A 24,677-nucleotide genomic window follows, 5' to 3' on the forward strand; every position below is an offset into this window, starting at 1 on the left:
AGTAGTATCACAAGCTAAAAAAAATTTTAACAAATACAATTCGTTGCCTTCTCTGCTTACCCCTTCAAAACGGCTTGATTTTAATATATGCATGTTGCGAGATAGAAGTAGGGTGGATTTGGTTACGGATAAAATGGCAAACACAAACTGTAATGTTATTCAATTAGCTCCTAACCGCGAATTTAAAAGCAGGGGGTCAGTTTGGTAGAGGTTATAGTTTTTAGATCTATTAGGTAAAAGGGAGTGAAGAATATGCTATACCAAAGGAGAGATGTATTTTATGTGGAATACGAGAACTTAACTAAAATTCCTGAGAAATATAAAGTCCTAGTTTCTGTCAGTGACTTCGCCCTCGTTTCCAAGGGATAAAAAGTCCGATCACCCAAGTCATACCTTGCCTGTATGCTAAATGTAGATCACGAATTTTAAGATTACAGATTGTTTGATCAGTGATCACATAAAGAATTGTTCCGCCCAGAAATCGTAACCGCGGCACTTTACCTAGAAAACCGACGCGTGGCCACTGCGCTAACCGTGTATGTTACGATTACCTGTGATATAGTAACTATATCACATTGATTAGTTCTTTGTAATGGCACTAAAAAGAATCTTTTTAATAAACTTCATAATATCTACATTTTAAGCCGTTCCTTTTAATTGTTTAAATAGTTATTATTAATAAGGAAACATATTACAATTGTAGTGATATAATTCACTTAGTAGTGAGTATGTAGATACGGCAAGCCAGAGGTCATCGCACTGCGGAGCTATCGATAAGGTCCAACAGTCCTTCTAATTTGACAAACAAATGTGTTGAAATAGCTTTACTTGTTAGAAATTTGATAATGTCAATAACATCTTATTAACATTATGAATGCGAATGTCTGTTTGTTTGTTTGTATGTTCTTTACTTTACATCAAAACGGCTGAAGGGACCGAGAAGAAATTTGGAACAGGGGTAGATTGTTTTTTATGGGTTGAAAGTCATCCTGCTGCGCTCTACCGGGTCCATATTGTTTCTAATATATTGTTTTAGCTTTGTAAGATGCCACTTTTATAACATAATATGGAGGCCAAATTAAAAATTGAGTATTGATTAGAACAATGAGAAGTGAAATAGGATTACTTTTTCCTTTAGGCGACACAGGAAGAACCAAAAGTGGAGAACTAGTTTCTAAAAATACAAATTTAATGAAACTGGGGATAAGACTGGTATTTTTATAAGTGTGTAGGTAGACGGATCACTTCCTTCTCCCTTCTATTACATAACACGTATAAAAGAAGGCAAAGTCTATTATCCTATAAAGTTAATGATAACAATGATTGTAATCATCATCATAATCATCAGCTGGAAGCTTGATCGACTGTCTATTCATGTATCGTCACGCCTTTTGTCCCCGAAAGGGGTAGGCAGAGGCACACATTATGTTATCACTTTTCACCATTTGTGTTTAAGTCCTATGTCGCCGCGTCCCCTCATGATGAAGAGTCCCTCTGTGACTCGAAACTAGTAGAGATTTTCTCCATTATTTTACGTAAGTCCCATGTAACAGGGGGTAAGACTGTCATGTGTCTTTTGTCACTGATTAGTCAATAATAATTTCTAAATAATATATTAAACAAAAAAAAAAATAAACATAGTAATGCTCAAGACTAGTAGGTTGAAGTACATACAAACATCGTGACAGACACACATACGTGCCTACACAATTATGTAATGATATATTATTTAGAAGCTCCTCAGTTATCTGTGTAACCAATAGAAGTGTGGTGCGGTATCAAAGTGACCTCTTAAATAAAGATATTGTACTCAAATTGAATTTTTAATAAACATCTTGGGTTAAAGTGTTTTAGTTACGTTTTAAATTGAATGTAAGTATTTTCTTGTGGTTTGTGAAAATAATAGATAGATTTTTTTTAATGAAGTATTAAATGTGATTGTCTCTGTGGTCGTCTTGTAGTTAGTGTGACTATTCAGGATCTAGGGATCAAATTACTGAGTCTATAAACGAAGTAGGTTTACAGACAGTATGAAATTGAAGATTGTGGTCTGTATATGGTATACTCTTGTCAGTTATAACGTTCTTCTTCTCTAAAATATCTTCTGATTTATTCCGTTGCGGAATCCAAGACAGTCATTCATGTCCCTGAGACGCCCCGGACTTCAGTGTTCCGGTGTTTTCATGGTTGTATCTACTGTAGATCCTGGGTTACGGGAGTTGCAGCGGTTTGAGAGGTTGGGGCGGGCTTGTCCCATAAAAATGTATAACGTGGATCTCATTTAGAAATAGTAAATGTGCTTTAATTTACTATTATGGGAATAAAAAGTGTGGCAATAAGGTATAATAATACACAATCATAAGATATGTTTTCTCTCTACCATTTCTTAAATATCATAAACGTTTTTGATATGTATAGAAAGTATGTCACTTGTTGATAAGAAAAATCTAAGAAATGTTTTTCAATCTTTGGCTTTATTATTTTTTTTAGTAAAGATCACCTTCTAGAACTGTCGCTTTTTATTATGAAACTTTGGTGGTAATGACGTAATAAAACGTTACGCACGTTGTAGAATTCTCAGCATTCTAAATGTGAAATACAACACAATGACACTAGTTTAAGCATAATTAACTGGTCTCATTGTGTTATAGGGTAGACCTTTTTTAGATATATACTGTTATAACGAACAATAATTTTTAACCAATCTTGTGATGAATCTCATTTAATAGGTAGCGAGCCTATTACCACAGGACACAATTTGAAAATCGAATATCAATATAATCGGGTTTTGTATCGACCATTCGACCCACAAAGTCTTGTCTTAGTTAGCTGAAGACTCTCTGATGTTAAATAGAACTAGAGCTTTAGGACCTAATCCTCTACTTGATCAAAAAAGACAATGTAATCATAAAAAAATAGTCTTAAATGAAGTCTTGTCTAACATTTTAACCGTTCATATCTCATCTGAGGGGGACTGTTTCGTCTCACTGTTCATGCAATACCGCATTGCCGTCAACCCATAATTTAAACAAATTAATTATTATTTATTTTTATTTCTTACAACTCAACTCCATTAAAGAAAAAGTTTTTAATGACTTCCGACCTTTTACCTTAATAATAGTCTTAAAGTAAATGCTAAAAGGGTGAATAAGTCTTATTAGGGACGCATTATATTTGTACATTGTGCTGAAAGAAAGTTATTAGAGGTATTCACGGTTACTTTAGAGATCATTACGTGTTTTCGTAGATTAGTTTCGTATGATTAAAATATTATTGAAGTTGTTTTTTTATATAAAGAAACATTGCCCCACATTAGGATTTTCTCCCGTGTTGTGGGTGCGTTTACAAACATACAATTTCACATGCACATGACACCCAGACCCGAAACAACGATTTGTGAATCACACAAAGAGTTGCTCTGTGCGAGAATAGAACCCACTACCCGTTGCGCGGCAGCCAGTTGCCCAGCCACCGCACCAATCGTGCAGTATTTAAGTTCTTAAGAGTTGAATTGATAGTTTACTTGCTTACTTTTGGCTGGTTTGATGGCGATGATTAGGGTTTTTATAACGGGATTTAGTTTTTCTATTTTTTTATATTTATGGAACACGCCGCCGGTAAACTAGCAGTTGTAGGTATGACCTGATGTTAAGCAATCGCCGCTGCCCATGGACACTTGAAACACCAGAGGCGTTACAAGTGCGTTGCCGGCCTTTTGGGGGTTAGAAATTTAATGGTTGTTGGGGAATCAGGGATTGAGAAGATTATTGCAGGCTGGAGAAAATTTAAGATAGTCCTACTGATTAATTATTACTGCTATTTTATAGGTAAAGGTAATGTTTCATTCTGCTGGATTTAACTTAACAAAGACGATTAAAGTTCAATTCTGTCTACGGAATATTTATCCCATTTCGTTACAACTTTTTTTTGTTATAATTTTACATCGTAATTCGATTAATATATTTAAACTTTTTTCAGATAACAAAGATGTCTCCGAACAACTTGCTGATGTCAATGACGATATTCTTATCGTTGGTTTACAAATGTAAGTAAAAATAACTAACACTCATGGCCGTTTTCACCAACGCTTAACTAAAACTTACTCATCGTGCCGTATCATCTAAATTAACTCTTTACTTGCACCGTTAGGTGACACTTATGGGTTAGTGGAAATCTAAATGTTGTTAACTGTTAGGTACCTAACAGTTTTTTTAGCTTGGATATTGCTTAAAAGTTAGATTTTTTTGAGGAGGGAAACTCGTCTAATGACTTCTCCCGCCTTGGGCGAGGCGACAGGAAGTGTCAGACTCTTACTGACTAAAAAGCACCCCATTCCTTCTCCTGCTTCGAGCCGGAGCCCCGGTAAACCCGCTAGGTAGTCCGCAGCTCCGGATCACAAGAGTACTATATTTTTATTTTACATTTTCCAGCATCAGCCATATACTGCTTCTACTGCAACAGCGCGAACAACTCAGCGTGTATCGATCCAACGCAGTTCGATGACGAGACCCGAGGCCGCATCATACCAGTCATCGATTGCAACACTGCTGTCAACCGAATCGATCAGTATGAGTTCTTCTGTAGGAAGATTGTGCAGACTAGTTAGTATTTTTTATCTAAAAATGCTTATTTTGTATCTTATCTACGTAGAAATATGGGTAGTTTAAGAATAGCTGAAGCTCGTGTTGAACTATACCTTGGTTATCCTTGCCTATGGGTTAAAAGACGCTTAGCCTGCCACTGGTGACGTGTATTTACCTTACCTAGTTGGTGACCCTAGTCTCCTGAACCGTGGTTTTATGCTCCATGTATTTCTTTTTTAATATTGTTTATGCTCATTTGAATAGGAAAAGACATAAAATGACAAAAAATATTAATAAAAGCATTTTTTTCAGTGGGGAAAAAGAGTCATAAACATCTGGTTTGTCAATCCACATTGAGCAAGCGTGGTGATTATTGCTCAAACCTTTCCCTTTGAAAAGAGACTATTAGCCAGCAGTGGCCACTTATAGGTTGATAATGATGATAACGTGCAATAACCCTTTACAAAGGTCGCCCTTTACAAAAATCAACACTATTTATTTCTGTTTTCCAGTCTACCATCCTCACAAAGACTCAGAGCTTCGCGTGACGCGCGGTTGCGGTTGGGTTCGACACGAGAAGCCCTGCTACAGGGCTGACAACCGGGACCATCTGGAGACTGTCTGTCAGTGCTCGACTGACTTCTGCAACAGTGCCGATTCCATGAGTCCCACCACTACCACGGCGTTGTTCGTCGCTCTTGCTGTTTGCTTGTATTATTATAGGGTTTATTAATTGTTTTTGTATTTAGGTTTATTTTATAGGATGGTAAGAAAATCTGTACTAGGAATTTACATTATTTGTAAGACGATGATTTATTACGATTTGAGGTACTGTAGATTTTTATGCTTCGTAAAATAAAATTAAAGTAATCTTAATACTTCCTTTTACTTTCCTCGTGTTTTACTACAAAAAAATAATAATAATTACATACCTAAAGAATCCAACTAATGTGGTTTCTTACTTAATAGCTAAAGTTCTCAATAGCTATTTAACACGATGAATGCCGTGGTAGTCACCGGTGACCGACGTCAGCGGAGGATTTGCCTTGAACAGTTTTCTATTGGCAGTCAAAGAGTTAATAACAAATACAGAAATCAAAACTACATAAATGAACATTCAGACCAAAATATGGAGAAAAATTTAATAGGTTCCTTATTGTAAGGACAGCAAGAATCACAACTGCACAATGCTCATCACAGCCAAAGAAAAACAACAAAACATTAAAAAACAAACCATAATTGTTAATCCTTTGCTGGTCCAGCTGTCACAACAGTGCACAGTGGTGCACCAATGACCACAGCACAGAAATAGGCCGACACCACTGAACACGTTCCATAATCCGGACAGGTCGCAAAATCTCCCGTTCCGTCCGCCGCACACGGCTCGCTGTTTGATCATTACTTATTTAGTAAAACTCGGTTGCAATGATTGTGTAAGGATGACGTCATTGTTTTAGGGAGCTGTCCTAACAAGAGATGTAATAGCTAAGCTGTGAAACTATGTGACTGTTTCCACTGATGCAAAGCTATGTAGGTGTGCGAAGATACGCTGCTAGAGTGTGCGATGTATCGATAGTAGAGAAGCCATTCATAGTACACATCCATAGCACGCATCTTTATTAAAACTAATAATAATTTATTTTATTTATTACTTTGATAATTTATAAAAAACATCTTAGATGAGTCCGTTTCCTACCAGTGCTAAGCTATGTATACCAATGATTGAAATGGTAAAATAAAGAAAATATCAACCGAAAATGGAATAGCAAATAGGAGAATCATAATTTCATTAAAAATCATTTATTACACAATAAGTTTGCTTGGAAAACTCCGATATCATGCTTTAAAACACATCGCTTTCAGTGGGACTCCTGCATGGATGATCCGTTATGTATGTATGGAAAATAAACAAAAATATTGCGGACACAAACCTTTCTTTGTTTTAAACAAATATATTGATTTAACACGCGTGCACGTGTGTTGCTGTGCCGGCCATTGCTCTAATAACACGTTGCTTGAGAGTGTTTCATATTGGCTTGAAAATTTAGTGATGAAAAATTTAAAATTTAGGTAATATGTGTTAAAAACTAAACGCTAGACTAGAATTAGACTAGGATGCCTTACCGGTCTATTTGAAACAAATAATTTGGACTTTCTATTTTATGTGATTCTCAGTACAAAATCTTATTATAAACCCAATAATACTTTAGCCGACCAGAATATAATCTAGAGAAAGCTCGTTTGACCAACGAACCAATTAACAGTACTGTTTTTAAAAATAAAACAAAATCGTCAAAAAAATCGATAAGAATAATAACGCGTCTTGCACTCAAAAGATTCCTTTCCAGTCAAAACTCACACCTTTAAGAGGCACTAAAATAATAAATATAACCAATAATATTCCTATTCACAACTATTAAGCGAATATCCATTATAGTTTACCGTCTACTTTAATCTTTTTGACGTAGCATTTTACAAAATCGTAGCACGTAGCTCGTAGCGACGTAGCTCGTAGCCCGTAGCACGTAGCGCTACGAAGGTTGTGTAAACCAAGATTATGCATTTATCCCTACTATTAAAGGTATTATTAGGTTACATGCGAATGCATATAAGAATAGTGGATAATATTGTTTTATAGTTTAGTTTATCGTGCTTATATTTTATGTGATTGTTTGTTTATTTTTATTTTTCATCATAACAATGTCAGGCACGTGTACTATGTAACACCCACTTTTCTTTTGTAATACTGGGTGTTACACCCACCTGTAACCGCTTATGTTATGAGTCTAATGTACCAGCCCTCATAATGCCATATACCGGAACCGATTTCAAACTCTATACTTATTACTAATTGTTACTTTACCTGACAGTCATACCATCGTTTATTTTTGTATGAGCTGGGCACAGAAGGTACCTAGCAGTGGTATTCAGTTGCCCTTACTCTTCCGAGTGTTATAAGGACCAATTAAGGGAGTACACATTTGATAGAGATATGGTGGCAAATTTTTTTAAAGTACGGTAATGAAACTGATGAAAAATTGCAAATTGTGTGTTTTTTTAAACATTCCAAATAAAAAATACCTATTTTGTAATCAATCAGTGACAAGCTTATCATCATACGATTTGGGACACAAACATACGGAACTGTAAACTTAGGTTACAAGTACAAACACTATCCCAAGGGCATCGTAGCTTAGTCTTTGTAAAGTTAGTGATCTAGACTAAGTTATAGCAAGCACTGAACCAATGTGTATCGGCACAAACTAAGCATGTCATTAAGTTAACTAGACCTTTAAGTTGTAAAGGTTTTCGTGTAATTAGGGATCTATTTATAGTGGCCGTTTATTTATGGCTTTGTAAGTTATGCTATATTAAGAATACCAGTCTATATGAGAAGAAATCTAAGTTTTGGACTTAAGCCACTTTTAAATTTCTTATTAAATAGTTTTATTTACTCTTATACACACATAATATACCCACTCTTATTCTTGTTGACAATCATTTAACATAAAATATATTATGTTTTATATATTACCTACTTGTTTTAAAGTAATCATTTACTTGTAAACCAATACCCTAATCAACCATTTACAGTTTTTTTAATATCGCTGTAGTAAACTGTAGCGATATTTAAAAACGTTTCTATTTAACTCACGCTTCTTCTGATTTTAATATCCATACCATTCACAACTAAATCACGAAAGCTTGAACTAAAAAAAATACCTACACCAACATTTTTAATCTAGCCGCACGTGCTCGAATAAAAACAAAAAAAAAAAAACAAACGGACGCGAACAAAATAATCCGTATTTCTTTGAAACAATCTAGTTTCAGATATTTATAGAAGCATTTTTTCTACAAAATGAGAACATTTTTTAATCCTAGACAAGTAGGATGTTGATTCTTTTTAATTTGCCGGCCATTGCTAGAGGCGGGATGATCCCCACGTTTAAATAATACAATATTTAATAAGTTGCGAGAAATGAAACGTTATAAAAATGCTTGTCGTTATTCTTTCCAATCTGTTGTACAAATAATGAATTTTCTTTTACGTTCCACGTTTAAAATAGCTGTTGGTAGTTTTATTTTTAAATGTTTGAATTAGGAATTGTGTTGTTGTTGTTCTTTTTTGGAGTTCTATCTTTGAATTTGATGGTCAAAGACAATTTTGTTGAGAATAGAATTGATGAAATGAGTTTTTATGTATGTTTGTATGATAGCAAAATGGTTTGTTATTAAAAGCTAATCAAATGTATATGTCAGTTGCATTGGTATAGCGATAATCAGCTATTTTAGTGATTATCTTAATAATTACTGCTACTATGTCAGCGAATCCGTGTTTAAATCAGAAATGAAACAAAAAAACATATCGGACTGATCTTTATTTCAATAAATTAGAATTCCATAAACAATCTCATTCAATTTTTATATTATTTTTAATAATAAGTAATAATAATAAATTGCCAAAAACATTTCACGGATTTTTCTAAACGGAAGAATAAAACCCGCCCAGCCTAAGAAATAAATTTGGCAATGAATACTTATTAATAAACATTAAAATTACTAAATACATTTAGTACTTACATTTAATTCTTACAATAATGTTGACGGTCGATTTACATTATGATTACAATTAATAATTTAATGCAATAGTAATAATTAATTCATTTAATAATTGTGTGTAGGCGTTTCGGCGGTACAACTAGTGTCATCTACTCGTAACTTTTAAATTAATCTATGGTTCTAAGATTCGGCGCATATTGTCCACTGTCTTAGTATTTATGACTAATATTTTGTCATAACCAAATATGATAGTTAAGGGTTTTAAAAATCATCCAGTAATCCTAATCAGAAAGTTCTTAAGACATTTTTTTTGCTTTCAAAATCTCGATTTAAACGTAAACCAGTGGATAAAAATACTTTTCATATACAGCGTGATATTAAAACTCCTTTTTTGTAGTCGGTTAAAATGCGACTAATCGTACAGTCAAAATTTTTAAACTGACATGATATCTAACACTAACATTAGAATTCATTATAGAATAGAAAACTCATAGACATAAAAATAAACATGGTAAATATCCCGTCTCAAGTTCTAATAGTCGTACAGTAGTACAATATGCGCCGTATTTTAGGGTTCCTTCGTCAGTGGTCATAGCGGTGTGCGTTTAGTTCAGGGTCTGTCTCTTCCTCCGCTCCTCGTGAACGGGTTCCGTCTGTTCGGGCTCGCTGTGGTCGTTGTTCTCGTTTTGTACTGTGAATTCCGCTGGAAATTAATGTTATGTTAGTTTATAATGTAAATGTTATGTTAGTTTATTGGTAAAGGTGAATGGGATTTTCGTTAAAAGAAAAGTTTAATTTAATTTTCGTGGAAAGAATTTGAATGATTTTTCATTTAAAGAAAATCATTGTAAAATGTTTATTTATTGCCGTTAATCAAAACCAAATTATTAGATAATGATATCTCTGAGGATATATTAATCATAATAAGTTCTTTTAATTTTATGCTAGAATCACACACACAATGTGAAAGTTTGTTTGTTTGGATGTTTATCATCAATCACTCTAAAACTACTAAACGGATTTTGATGTTTGATATACAAACAAGCTATACGCTGATTCGTGTGATAGGACTTTTTATCCCACGAAAACGCGGATAAAGCCGCTGGCAGAAGCTATTGTAAAATATAACTAACAATTACGCCATTAAACTCTTCACTTTCTATCAAAAACAAATCAAAATTCCTTACCATCATCATCACTCTTGAAGGACCTTCCGAGCCGGGGTCCGAACCACATGCCAGGACTCTCAGTGCGCCGCACAGCCGTCGGCTGGAACTCGTGGGAGTCGACACGCGACAGCGACAAGTCGCTGCGACCGACGCGCGGGAACGCGTACAGTTGTCGCTTCTCCATCGTTGATGGCTCGTATTCTAAGAGAGGAAAGTTTAAATAAGGACTATGGTGTAAGAAGAGGCACTTATAGCCATTATTTATCGGGAAAAGTCCGTACAATCTCCCAAACCGCTGCAACTTCTGTAAGCCAGGATCTACAATAGACACAATGAAAACATCGGAACACTGAAGCCCGGTGCGTCCCAGGAATATGAATGACTGTCTTGGATCCCGCAACGAAATATTTCGGAGGATATTATTAGAGGGGAAGTAAAAGAAAACGATAGTTTTCACTTTCTTGCACTTATAGGCTGTTGGTGATTGACTAGAAATGACACACAATAGACATGAGGTCTGACTAGAAAACAAAATCCTAGACTTTAGACTATCCGGAGCTGCGGACTGCCTAGCGGGTTAGCGGGACTCCGGTTTGAAAAGCAGGAATAGGAACAGGGTGGTTTTTAGTCAGTAAGAGTCTGACACTCCCTCTCGCCTCGCCCAAGGCGAGAGCAGCTATAGGATGATTTTTCCCCCTCAAAAAGAAAAAAAAAGGCTTCAGACTACACTAAAGGTAATCAACAATTGAATTACAATCTTAGTGCTTAAATGATAAATGATAAATGATAAATGATATTTATTTTGCAAATAGGTTATAAAATAACACTTTTACACGTCAATCTCTTAAATAACTAGATGAGGCCGGCATTTCCTATCCGACTACTCTGAGAAGAAATGCCGAAACAAACTCAGAGGTCATAGTCTCTTTTAAAGTCCAGACAAAATCAATTAAAGATGTCGGAGAACCGTGCAAGTTGATTCTGTAGTGGTCTTTTGAGGAAAGAACCACAGCAGTTTGAGCGGACCTGTTCAGATGGCAGCACGCATGTGTCAGTTTACAATCAGCTCAGCTGACGGCTGTTGCTGAATGATCCGACGAACAACACCAACCAAAAGAACATTTGGGTAGGCCACACAAATGCTCAAACTGTCAGAATATAATTTACTAAAAATAAAATGACTAGCAAAAGTCTCACACGGTCCTCAAACTAACAATTTTAAAAGGAAATATAAAAATATAAAAGGAAAAAAATATAAAACAATGTCAAATTAAGTTAATGTCAAATTGTATAAAAAATGTAACTATATGTTACAAACATGTCAGCAAGACCTGTGTGGACATTATAGCAGTTCATTCCCAAGCCTGACTATCCTCCAAGTAGTCTTTTATTTTATAAAAAGCTTTACTACAAAGTTTTTCTTTAATAACATTTTTAAATTTACCTAGGTTTAAACTTTGAATCTTATCTAATGATAACATCGCATTAGTACTAATTTACGGCTATATTGTCCTAATAGTAATTCATCAAGATTCAAAACTGATAGTATCGGGACCCGTTATCTTATAATCTGTATTCAATGGATTGACTCATTAGTTAATTACAATTTCACTCACTTTAATGATCTAAAATGTCAATCTAGATATGACATCCTGTATCTGAATTGATTTGAGTGGTATACTACGTTTGATTTGGCCTGCCCTTTATAGATGAAACTATCTCTGTCACACGTTTGTCTTATGCATACTTGCATCTCATTCTCTCATGGGACTGTCAAAGTTTGCAGATGTCAATACAGTTGGAATATACTATAAGTTCTAAGTCGGTATGCAAATTGAAACTAAACTTGCAAACACTGACTTGCACAATAGATCTTCTTATAAGTGTGGGAAAGCTATGCCACGACCTCACAGAAAACCGTGGAACAACACTTGCGTTGTGTTTCGTTATGTGAGTCAGGTTATCGGAAGCCCAATAACCCCCTTTCTAATCTTCCCCAACAACCCTTAAATTCCTAACCGGCAACGCACTTGTAACGCCTCTAGTGTTTCGTGTTTCCATGGGCGGCAGAAAAATTGCTTTCCATCAGGTGATCCGTCTGCTCGTTTACCGGCTTATTCCATACATTATTATTAACGTAAATATTTTTATAGATGTACAGGACGTTTGCTGCTCTTTTACGCAAAATCAAAAATTACTAAACGAATTATAGGAAGTATGGACGGGGTTATAGACTAGAATAAAACATTGACTATTTTCTCCTGGTAACTGGAGCGAAGACGTTGGCAGAAGTTAGTATTCAATAAACAAGCACTAAAGACTAACATACCAAGATACAGGTCGTTGAGAGGCAGCTGCCACGTGTTCCGTGACGCCCGGCCGACTCTAGGGAACGGGTATAAGTTCAGCACTCCATCCCGCCGGAGCTTGGCACTGCTGTCTGTGGGGTAAGCACACTTATGATAGTAAACTAACTTTGGTTCAGCGGTTGGTGTTTGGTCGAAGTCTGATCTCAAGGGTCTCTGGTGTAAGTGAAGATTCGGTTTGCAGTAAATGTGTAATAGGGATGATGATGGGGTATGAAAATTAAAATTTAATTTGGCCATCAGTTAGGTAATGAAAAATCCACAGTAACGTACATCTCTCTATTGTAAAAAAGTACCAGTAAGCCAATAAATTGTCCCAAATACAAAAAAAAAATCATAATCTAAAAAAGTTCAAAGATAAAAAATAAACTCATTGCCCTATACAAAATAAATAATTCGTAGTAATAAAATTTTACTGCCAATAAATAAATATTGAAGGCAAATCTTTCGCTAACGATACACATATACCATAAGACAAAGGCATAACACTTAAAGGTTTTATAATCACGAATTTAAAAAAATAATAATGTATCTCCAAATTCTCCTCACATGGCAACAATGCACAAGATGGCGGCTAGAACCATAAACCATAGATAAAACAATACACTACAGATTCTATTTTCGAATGCGCGTCGTAAGAGCTTTGCGCGCAAATTGACTGATGGATTGCCTGCACTCTCAAGAATCCACAAATAGCTGGTTCAATCCCCCGTCATAGATCACGATCACATTTTTTAGACCTCTCTTTGAGATCAATACACCAAGGCTTGTATCCTTGCGACGTGTAATAGGAAAAAAAGTATTGCTTTTTTAGCAAAACACAAATTAAATGTCGATGATGTTACGGTTTTCTCAGTAAACTGCTTAAATTATAAGTTATTTTGGTTTAAAAATGTATTTACTTTAAATCTATTTGATCGCATACCATCAGGTGACCCGTCTGCTCGTTTGCCGCCTAGTCCATAAAAAATAGTTTTTCTAGCGACACATTTTAATGAGTCTAACAACTTGTTTCACAATGTCTGGATAGCCGCTATGTATCAGATAACTTTGAATTAAGAACGTAATTTGTATGCACTATCTGTCACATAAGTTTATCGGGCACTTATATGAAGGTGGTGAAACAGGAAGTTTAGAATGAAAGATTAAATAAAGCAAAATACAACAATGTTTTACTTATCGTTTCTATCAGAAATTAACTATGCAAAACGTCAATCGTGACTGCTTCAACATTTATTATGATAGTATCTATCTATCTCTTCTGTAAAAGTTAAATTTAAAACCTTTTGTTTTGATATCGGCAGCCCTAGATGCATCCACAATACATTTGCAGTTGCAACAAAACTTTGGACAGCTGACACTATTGAGCTGCGGACTGACTCTAATCTCATAATCAAAAGATTTTGTTCAATAGCCTGTTGTAATTTTGTTTTACAATGTTCGTTACATAATAACCTCACGCCTTTTAAAACTCAAAAGTTCTTTTTTTCGAAATCCGAAAAATCCAGTAATACTTGCCCGGCCCTGGAATTGAACCCGAGACCACTTGCTTCGACCAACGATTCGATGAAAAACCACCATCTTCTAGCAAAATATCACACGAAAATCTTCGTAATCTTCAATTTAATAATAATTATATATTACACACTACGTAGAACTATTACCTATATTAACTTAACAAACCAACTCCCGAACAACTAAATAATTGTCTATGATTATGTTAAACAATTTTAATAAAGCTTCGAATAGTCTTGTTAACTTTAATTAACCAGATATAGTTTACAACAAAGACAACATAACCTTATATTGTGCAGGTTAACAAAATAATTAATAAATTTGAGTATTATTAAAAGCAACGTCAACGTCACGCCTTTTATCCCCGAAGGGGTAGGTAGAGAAGTGCACATTTTGGCACGTAATTCCATTGTAAAATGTGAGTGTACGTTTCACCATTTGTGTTATAAGTTCCATGTAATAGGGCATCCATCCCATTGCCATATACTGAGCACCATTCCAGACTTAGACTTAGAGAAATGTTAAAAAACCGAAAATAAGCTTTAGAATACTTACCTACTACCCGGGAATCGAACCTGAGACTTAGGTTTATACGATAAAAAAAATCGTTGAGCACCTATTGCTAAACGCTACATTTATGATTTCCATTTACCTTATTCATTGTTAATACAACATTTTACACTCAAATTGAAAACAAATCACTTAAAAAATAAATAAAAAATCCACAACCCACACATACAAAAAACCTTTCAACGTTCAAATCCTTAATTTGACAACGCGTTACCTCTTTAAAAAATTGTCGGAACAATTTTATTGGAACAATTCCCGTTAACATTTGTGTTAAAACCCATCATGTTCCCATCTTAATATTCGCGGCACGCTGCTAACATTAACGATCAGCAATAATCTCTTAAACCGCTTTAGTAATCTTTTGCTTATGTTTCGCTGGTGCTGAAGCTGAAACTCCCACGCGATGTACCATTTTATTGCAATTATCAACTTGTTAAGGTTTGGATTTCCTTTAAATTGTTTGTTTGTAAACGCACCCACAACGTAGTAAATCCTAGTGTAACAAAGGTCTTCAAAAAGGAGGTCCGGCTTCAAAACAGAGGAAGTTCTTAGTTTGACCTGAATGTATGTATGTATGTTTGGCTGAACCGATTTTCATGCGGTTTCAGCATAGTATTTTCCAATCTTAGGAGAAGGTTTTAGGGTTCTGACTTATAAAAAAATGGAGGCAGTAAAGAAAGTTGAAGGATATTCCCTTTTTTTTAAAAAAGGGGAAAAAAAGTTTTATTTAATTATCTTAATTATTAAGGCACGGATCCGATTTCCGCGCAGATCGTCACTTTGATTGATCTACAGGTCTAATTGATCCAGTTATGTGAGTGTGATGTGTCCGTGAAATTATGTATTTGTAAACGTACCCAGGATATGAGAGATCTTAGCATAGAGCCAAAGTTTTCGTTTTCAATAAATAAATTACCTAAGCATATACACCCGAGAGGTCACTGTCAAAATAAAAAAGGCCAGCTATTCCCCTGGGATTGGCCGATACGGGGACTTCCTCAAACAAAGCCGGTACAGCACTAATCTGGAGATAAAATAACTGTTCTTAGCCATTAAGAAGTAAAAACGTTAGAGTGGTACACTATGGCCCCTAAATGGTGCTTAATTTTCTATTGTACAGTATGGAGATAGCTCATATGACTTAAATGAAACTACAGGTAGTACTAGACCACAAAAGCATAATACAACGAATTATCAAACAAAATAAGTAATTCAATAAATCAAGTGTTAAATTCTGTGTAAGCTCTATGTACTTTGACCACAGAAGAGCTGTAATATTATAGGTGGTCTAGGAATGTTATGGACACGCGCCGCGGCTGATTTGTAAAGAGTGTTCAAATTAGCTCAAAGATAATAATGCACTTTTTGGCTTACCTACTGGGCCTATTTCGCTTATTTTTCGTATATCGTCAGCCAAGATGATAACAAATATGTGGTTTGAATTAAGTCATAAGAGGTTTCCCATACGATGTTTACTTTTGTCATGAATTTCTTGTCTTGGTGGCCGTGGCCGGTAAGCATGAAGATTCGAAAATTTTCAGTAAACTAAGTTTAATAAAAACCGACTTTAACCTCCTCTTTTTTAAGTCGGTTAATATATTGATACCTGCATATATTTGTACCATAACCTGTTCCTAAGTGCGCCCTGATCTAACGAGGTGATTAAAACTTCTTCTTAGTGTAAGAAGAGACCTTAAATCAGTAAAGCTAATGATCAATCGATTCTAGATTTTAAACTTAACCTCTTACATTTAAAATTGATTTAGCAAATATAAATAAACTCCTTTTGATAATCTCAATGATCGACGACGGATGAATCCTCAACCTTATGAAACGTATTAATAACGGTTGGTATAATTTCTACACGATGTGATTTTAAATAATAGGTAAGTACTTCGGTACATGTTGTTTATAAGTTATTTTAATGGACCTATCTTATTTGATGGTCAGTAACGTAAGATTGTCTTATGGAATAAACATGAGACACATGTTTATTTTTTTTACTCTAAAGAATAACTTTGTCTTGGCGTTATATTTTAACTACGATTCAATAAAATCGTGGCTTTATTGATATATTATTGATATAAAGCCACGATTTTGATAGATTTAGACAATCTTGATAGCTTTTCTATAGTGTTTTCACGCATTAGATGTATGTTGTAATCTGGAGCTGCGGACAACGTAACAGGTTACCGGGGCTCCGGCTAAAATCAGGAGAAAGAACGAGGTGTCGCTTGAAACGAACCCGTCACACTTTGTATACGGTCACCTCCTAACTACGCCAATTGTGCAGTAAATTTTAGGTGAATCTGTAAGTGTTTGTGTTTTAACTGGATTCTGTGTATTGTTCTACTTACGGTAAGCACTGGCGAGTGCTGATGCCAGCAAGACCATGGAGACGACGATCCTCATTGTGGGCTGCATAGCTGTGATCTGCTGAACAAACGAATTACAATTAGGTCTTTGACTGCCAGTAGAAAATTGTTGAAAGCAAATCCTCCGCTAACGTCGGTCACCGGTGAACCCCGTGGAGTTTAAAGTGTTAACAATCAAATCAAACAATATCCGTACGTTGTAAATTTGTAACACATCATCAAGTTTTTAATTGCCCGTGGGCAGAGTTGCCTGTGTTAAAAATAACAACCAATTTGCACAAGATTTGTAATGAACTTTGTACCATACAGGTTCACGCCAATTGCAATAAATACTTGGGACACAATTCCAGACCCATTTCGCATTTCGATCCATTACTGACAATTTTCAAACGTGGAAAAGTCCTATAATACTTGGCGTGATGCAGAAATCATATCCAGAGCCCTATTAAAGCGTAACAAAGGTTACTAAACATAACTAATTCAACCCCATATCTATAAATACTAAGAATCTTCAATTTAAATACTTAGAAATTCCCGCAGCCTCCTCATACGAACACAGAGATTAATCTCAATCTGATCTTAATCACGTGTTTAAAGTTTCAACAGGTTATAATGTGCGGCGCGGTTTAATCTTAAATCTTTCTCTTTAAAATTCCGAGTAGAATGGATGAAGAAAATATAAGTTTATTAGAGTTTACTTAAGAATGAGGTGAGCGGTTTTATCTAGGAGATAGCATCGGGATTGTTTTTCTACGAAGTGGTTGACAGTTATGTTACATACAGAATATTTTATTCCCCAACTACACCTAATCCATCTCTTAACTTAACTAAAAGTTACTTAACTTGACGTAGCACCTAAACTAACCTCTTACTATTTTGTGTTACTTATAGGTTGATGAAAATGGAAATATCATTAAATGGCCACCTATCTTAGCTTAGAGCTGCGGACTACCTAGCGGGTTTACCGGGCTCGAAGAGCAGGAGAAGGAACGGGGTGGTTTTTAGTCAGTAAGAGTCTGACACTCCCTCTCGCCTCACCCAAGGCGGGAGAAGTCATTGAATGATTTTTCACCCTCAAAAAAAGGTTCCTTAAAATTTAGGAGAAGTTTGATGGAAACTAGCATTATTATACTCTTTTAAAATTTGCATCGACTGAAAAGCTAAACAATTTTCACCTAATTATTTGCTTACCTCACAAAGTAAAATAAAAAAAAAGCGTTTAAACATTCGCCTTCCATTAGCCATTGAGTAAGGACAAACTAAACATATTAATTGAATTCCTTTAGTAGAGGCTAACAGGCGTAAATAGTTTAAGACTGGAGAGATGTGACGTCACTAAGCTGCGTACCTTTATGACGTCATGTGTTTAAGTGTTGAGAAAATAGTTAGTGATTGCTCTCTTTCCTCGGCTTAAAAAGAAATTGACTGTTGTAGTCAAATTAGTATTAATATTTCTTTATTTATTTCTAATACTTGTTAATTCTTTGACTGCCAATAGAAAATTGTTAAAGGCAAATCCTCCGCTAATGTTGGTCACCAGTGACCACCACGGCGTTCAATGTTTTAATTACATTTTTGAATATTAATTATAATAAAAAAATCATTTAAATATATTGATTGCTAATGCTACCTATAGGAAGGAAAATCTACCATCATTATTAATAAGTTATTGAGAGTGGTTGAAAGTGAAAACTAATGTATTGATCGCACCAATTACTTAAATTAAATGGGTGTTTGGAAATGTATTTACTGTTGTGTGACAAGTTATGACATGTCCACTTAAAGTACATGTGTTTTCATTTGATATTGAAAAAAATATGAAACTTTTACTACTTATTAACTTTCTGTAGTCACTTTTTTGTGACGCATGTCTACTTAATAAATGTAGGTATTACTTAATTCTATAGTTTAAGAAATAATAATGTTATATATTTAAACTGAAATATACAATATGTTTCAGAATCGCTTGCATTTGGATAACACATAATAATATATTGTATGCGTACCTATATTTAGATTTGATTTAAATTATGATCTCATTTGATTGGTTCTAATTTGGTTTAATTTCATGGCATTGTATTCTTGATTTTATTCAAATTCTTGGTAGTATTTTTCATCTATTATTATCTTATTCTATATTTCTTTATAAAATCGTTATTTTTTTTCAATTTTCACTTTATTTAATAAGTTACATATTCACAGCAAATTGGTAAAAATATAACGCGTAAATTGGTAAAAATGTAACGCGTCAAATCTAGCGAGAAAGTCGTGTATCTTTAAATAAATAAACACACATACATAGCTATAACATACAAATATGTGTATTTTATAAAAATGAACTCGTTTATGCATTAAAACAAAAAACACGTACAAAGCGCATTGCACATAACTACAGGTCGTTTTAAAGTTATAAACGTATGAACATACAGACAGAAAGATCATAAAAATAATCGTATTTTTAACGTTCAGATTCCAGACAGAAGAACTATATTGATATTGTTAGTTTTTATGCATTTTGTAATGGCTGTATTACAATATTAGTTATAAGTATTCTGTAGAGAAAAGCATTTATTATTCCCCCAAGAATATATTAAAACAGGAACGCATCGACAGTTTGGCTTACATGTCAGGTCCCTAAAGCATCGGAGCTGCGGACTAGCTAGCGGGTTTACCGGGGCTCCGTCTCGAAAAGCAGGAGTAGGAACGGGGTGGTTTTTAGTTAGTAAGAGTATGACATTCCCTCTCGCCTCGCCCAAGGCGGGAGAAATCATTGAGATTTTCAGTCCTCAAAAGTATTCTATACGGTGTGATAACACTGATTGATCGCTATGGAAGTTAACATGTTAGAAAGTGTTGATTTTGATTCAATCCTACTAGTATTAAAGATGCAAAAGTATGTGAAGATGTAAGGATGACTTTTTTAAACGTTGGCCCTAGGTTTTTTTCTGTTGCTGGATAAACACTGGAACTAAAAATGTGTGGATCACACAAAGAGTTGAGAAACGAATACTTGGCAGCCGAGGTAGATTATTAATTATAATACAGTTTAGAAATAATTTTTTAGTCAGTCTGACACGGCGGGAGGAATCCCGCCTAACCCAAGTGGGGAGAAGTCATTGGATGATTTTCCCCCTCAAAAAAAAAAATGGTGCACGAACCAACATATCCGACTTGATAGATAAGTTAAGTCCTATTAAGCAAACATTTCGATCTTCTGGACCGTACCGACCGTTGGAAGACGGCTTTACGCTCTCTCATCCAACACGAATAATTAATGCGACAAACGGATAAACAGCTAATTGTACACATATACATTCGATCACAAGTTAAACGTGAATCGATTTACTTTTGTTTTAGGAATTTAAGTTCTATGATAGTTTGGGATAAGGTTGCAAATGTGTATGTGACAATAGGGTAGATGACTAATTTTTATTTTAATGTCCGTCTTGTAAATTATTTAAAAATATTAGACACGTATTTTTTATTTTCTTACGGAAACAAATACTTTCGAAGATATATCCATTTTAAATATCGCGTGACGTCACTTTAGAGTACGTTTTATACTCTATTTGTGACGTAGTTAGCTCCCACTCCTAAACTTTAATGCTTTTTAAGTATTGTTATAGTTATTATGACAAAATAAAAAAATACGTGTCTAATATTTTTTTATTATCTAACTGACGGACTAATTAGATTTTTAATTTTCATACCCTGTCATCATCCCTATGGTGGGTTTGGTTTGAAATGTTTTTGCTTGTTGATAGTTTAATGTAAGTAGGTACTCATTATATGGTGATTCAATTTTGATTCAGAAAGTAAATACGAGTTTGTGGATATCGTGATAGGTGTGATGAAATATTTCATTGGCAAAGTTTTAATGAAATATACTACTAAATTAGTGACGAAGAGATCTGAGATTCGAAACTAGTAGAGCTTTTCTTTATTAATTTACGTGAGTAAACCGTGGTTTTTAGTTAATTTAGTATGTCTCACGATAGTTACCTAAAAAAAATATAGTACTTATTTTTTTTTTTTTTTTCTTAAAGGATCTTTCTGTCTTAACTGATATTAAGATAACGTTTTAATAACATTGTACTAGTATTTTAAAAACATATCTCCGAAATCAATATAAAAAATTTCTAGTTACGGCAACATTTATACAATATTTGTATGTATATGTGTCGCTGCCTCGTTGGGTACAAAAACCTGGACCGATCCGACTATTTTTTTTTCAAATATTCATAGAATCCTAGGATATTCAATCCATACAAAAAATACAGTTCGTCTATTGTTCAAGTCAGACCTAGATTTTTACCTAGTTTCTAAATAAATTGTAAAATAAAATCTCCCTCAAAACTTATATTCGTATAAAAATACGTTATGTTACCGGTATTCAATATTGTATTTTCAATATGTATTTTTAAATCTTTAGCTCATGTTTTTCTTTTTTTTTCCAACGATTGGTTATGTTCAATCTTTAGGGCGATTTCTTGGCATCAATATTGGATTTTTTGATGCTCTGTCACGATATACATTATACTTTTATTAATGTAGACAATTGTTATAAAATTTATACACATATTAAAAGCTAATTTCGCAAGTAACTGTTTCGAAAAGATAGTTAATATTTGAAGAAAATGTTTAAACATTTTACTTGTAGACTGTAATAAAAACAAAAATATATAACTGTGAGAATTGCATTGTTTTTATCAGTAAATACGCCTATGAATATGAGTCGAAAAGAGTGTAAAAGTAGTCTGATTCCTCGTCAAACAGTTACGTGAGTAAGCCGATAACATAATAATTAATTTAGAATGTTTCACGAAAGTTATAATAAAAAAATGCGCCTATCATGAATAATGACATGATTTATAGCAAATGTAGATTTTTTTCTATAATATTAATGTTAGGCACACAGTTAATCAATTGGTTTACCTTACTTTATCTTAGGAAAAAAATAAAATATCTACCTATAAGTAATGCTGGGACATTTCTACAGGAATATAGTTTATTTAATAATACTAGTGGTCGCCTAGTGGCCGAAATTCGACCATATATGATTTAATTTACAATACCACTTAACGTACGTTGAAGGATAATTTTTATTTAACTCAAACTCTTTTATAAAACTCTTTTCATATGAGACGTGAGAATATCATCGCAATATCTATCGATTTTGACGTTTTGTCAAATACGATCAGATACTATGCATGTGTGTGTAATATTTTATTTATTGATTTAATGTACTTTATAAGCATTATTTTTGAAAAATATTAGCGCTATGCACTTCTCCTACACATAAACTATAAGTGTACCAAATTTTATGCTCCTACGTCCGCGCAATTTTCGTAAAAAGAATTACAAAGTTTTTGCTTCACGTATTAATATATAGATTTCCTTAATAAAAACGTCCAAAAAAAAAGGTAATTTAAAAAACTAAAAAACCCGACTGCGTTTCTTTATAATATTAAAATGAAAAAACCCTAAAACAAGAAAGTCATCGTAAAATTTAAGCAGTCGGGACCCATTCTTAATATAAAGACTTTGTGAGGGCACATACGGCTGGCTTTCTAGAATGGGTCCCGACTGCTTAAATTTTACGATGACTTTCTTGTTTTAGGGTTTTTTCATTTTAATATTATAAAGAAACGCAGTCGGGTTTTTTAGTTTTTTAAATTACCTTTTTTATTTTATTTTTTTTAGTTTTATTACTTTTTATTTTGATATATCCAGTGTCACTCTCACAGTAAATACGGATCCAACGACACCTCTCAAGTCAAAATCCATCAAGCCGTTTAGGCTAGAGAGTGAGAGATATTCGAATTTGGCGCCAAAAATCCGCCATTTTGTTTTTTTATTATTTTTATATATCTAGTGTCACTCTCACAGTAAATACAAATCCAACGACACCTCTCAAGTCAAAATCCATCAAGCCGTTTAGGCTAGAGAGTGAGAAATATTCGAATTTGGCGCCAAAAATCCGCTATTTTGTTTTTTTATTATTTTGATATATCCAGTGTCACTCTCACAGTAAATACGAATCTAACGACACCTCTCAAGTCAAAATCCATCAAGCCGTTTAGGCTGCAGAGCGTGCCAAACAATTATACATACATACATACATACATACATACATACATACATACACTCGAAAAACATAACCCTCCTTCTGGCGCAGTCGGGTAATTACTATAAAGAATGTAAATTAAAATACTATTCAAGGAAAATCTGCTTTAACGGAAATTACGTTAATTTTGTATAAAAAGTATCATACGTTAAAGTCATAAATGCACTATTAAAGTTATGTCTAAGTAATAGGCAATTTTACTTTTTATATGACTAATTTACTTTAGCGAAGACACGATTTAAAAAACTGATTTTGCAACTGTGCATATAAATTAATCAAAAAATAAAATTATTATTTTAACCCGCAACACTATCGTAAAAAAATACTTAATTCAAATTTTAAGTCTCGAAAAAAAAAAACATTAATTTACCACAGAAAAAATAGAAGAAACATTCTTTTTACTTTAAAAAAGGAACAAATTCTTTTTTCAAATAAACGCGGGTCATATGAGCACGTATCGACTTACCTTCTCAACGTAACTCAAATTTTAAATCTCGAAAAAACAAAACATTTTTTTACCACAGAAAAAATAGAAGAAACATTCTTTTTACTTTAAAAAAAGGAACCAATTCTATTTTTCAAATATACGCGAGTCATATGAGTACGTATCGACTTACCTTCTCAACGTAACTCAAGTTTTAAGTCTCGAAAATCCTTTTTTTTTACCACAGAAAAAAATAGAAGAAATTATGTTTTACTTTAAAAAAGGAACCAATTCTTTTTTTCAAATAGACGCGGGTCATATGAGTACGTATCGACTTACCTTCTCAACCTGTTGCACGCCGAATGCTGTGCCGTGATCCGTATCCACCGTTTATATAGGCCCCGACACTGAAGCGACAGGGGTGCTCAAACTTTTTCACCTGTAACTGAAATTGCCATACAGTTATCCAATGTCTTATGACGTCATTATCTTTCTGTGACGTAGGTCGTGATTTGGATGAAGTAGCTAAAGTTAGTTTTTAAATATTAATAATGTTTACTTTAGTTTGTGTGTAATTGGGTAGATGACTAATTTTTATTTTTATTTAATGTCCGTCTTGTAAGTGGTAGATTATTTTATCCAATTTATAAGACCTTTTGTCACTCTTCTGATTTAGTATGATATGGCCTTATTCCCCGAAAACTAAGCAATTTTTAAACGGTACACTCGACATTAAAAAAAATATTAACACAATGTGCAATTACACTATAAGTACACTATAATCATGTCTTCACTTTAATCAGTTTAATAAGTAAATGATGCAATTTCTCGTAACATTTAGTTAACACTGTATAAATTAATAATGCTTGGTCAGCAATTCGACGTAATTTTTGCAAACATAAACGACCTTCTTGCATAGCAGCAACATACCGTATACTTTGGAGTGTGTATATTTCTAAAAACGTGTCAATTCGTATTTTAATTT

The 24,677-nt window shown here is 34.0% G+C and overlaps 2 protein-coding genes across 3 annotated transcripts; one reads left to right on the top strand and one right to left on the bottom strand.

The window, feature by feature from the left end:
- Positions 1-1,716: 1,716 nt before the first annotated feature.
- Positions 1,717-5,459, top strand: LOC118271237 (uncharacterized). The gene is made up of 4 exons (XM_050695906.1): positions 1,717-1,872; positions 3,979-4,045; positions 4,431-4,601; positions 5,096-5,459. Exons 2-4 carry the CDS (start codon positions 3,988-3,990, stop codon positions 5,314-5,316), a joined length of 450 nt encoding a protein of 149 aa, XP_050551863.1. The 5' UTR covers positions 1,717-1,872; positions 3,979-3,987; the 3' UTR covers positions 5,317-5,459.
- A 3,489-nt stretch (positions 5,460-8,948) lies between these two features.
- Positions 8,949-24,174, bottom strand: LOC118271398 (CAPA peptides). 2 transcript variants are annotated; one of them, XM_050695905.1, is made up of 5 exons: positions 24,032-24,174; positions 17,124-17,199; positions 12,645-12,755; positions 10,334-10,516; positions 8,949-9,849 (listed from the first exon to the last, which is right to left on the bottom strand). In XM_050695905.1, exons 2-5 carry the CDS (start codon positions 17,188-17,190, stop codon positions 9,752-9,754), a joined length of 459 nt encoding a protein of 152 aa, XP_050551862.1. In that variant the 5' UTR covers positions 17,191-17,199; positions 24,032-24,174; the 3' UTR covers positions 8,949-9,751. The 2 variants fall into 2 exon arrangements, with proteins under 2 accessions (XP_050551862.1, XP_050551861.1); XM_050695904.1 differs by having other exon boundaries at positions 17,124-17,202; positions 24,032-24,137.
- Positions 24,175-24,677: the final 503 nt, after the last annotated feature.

This window comes from Spodoptera frugiperda, chromosome 9 (genome assembly GCF_023101765.2).
Source record: "Spodoptera frugiperda isolate SF20-4 chromosome 9, AGI-APGP_CSIRO_Sfru_2.0, whole genome shotgun sequence".
In the NCBI taxonomy this organism is placed as follows: Eukaryota; Metazoa; Arthropoda; class Insecta; order Lepidoptera; family Noctuidae; genus Spodoptera; species Spodoptera frugiperda.

Coding starts and splice junctions, on each gene's coding strand:
- LOC118271237 (XM_050695906.1), top strand. CDS start 3,988: ATGTCTCCGAACAACTTGCTGATGTCAATGACGATATTCTTATCGTTG. Junction 4,046..4,430: donor CTTATCGTTGGTTTACAAAT/GTAAGTAAAAAT, acceptor TACATTTTCCAG/CATCAGCCATATACTGCTTC. Junction 4,602..5,095: donor TAGGAAGATTGTGCAGACTA/GTTAGTATTTTT, acceptor TCTGTTTTCCAG/TCTACCATCCTCACAAAGAC.
- LOC118271398 (XM_050695905.1), bottom strand. CDS start 17,190: ATGCAGCCCACAATGAGGATCGTCGTCTCCATGGTCTTGCTGGCATCA. Junction 12,756..17,123: donor AGCACTCGCCAGTGCTTACC/GTAAGTAGAACA, acceptor CTTACCCCACAG/ACAGCAGTGCCAAGCTCCGG. Junction 10,517..12,644: donor TCTCAACGACCTGTATCTTG/GTATGTTAGTCT, acceptor TTCCTCTCTTAG/AATACGAGCCATCAACGATG.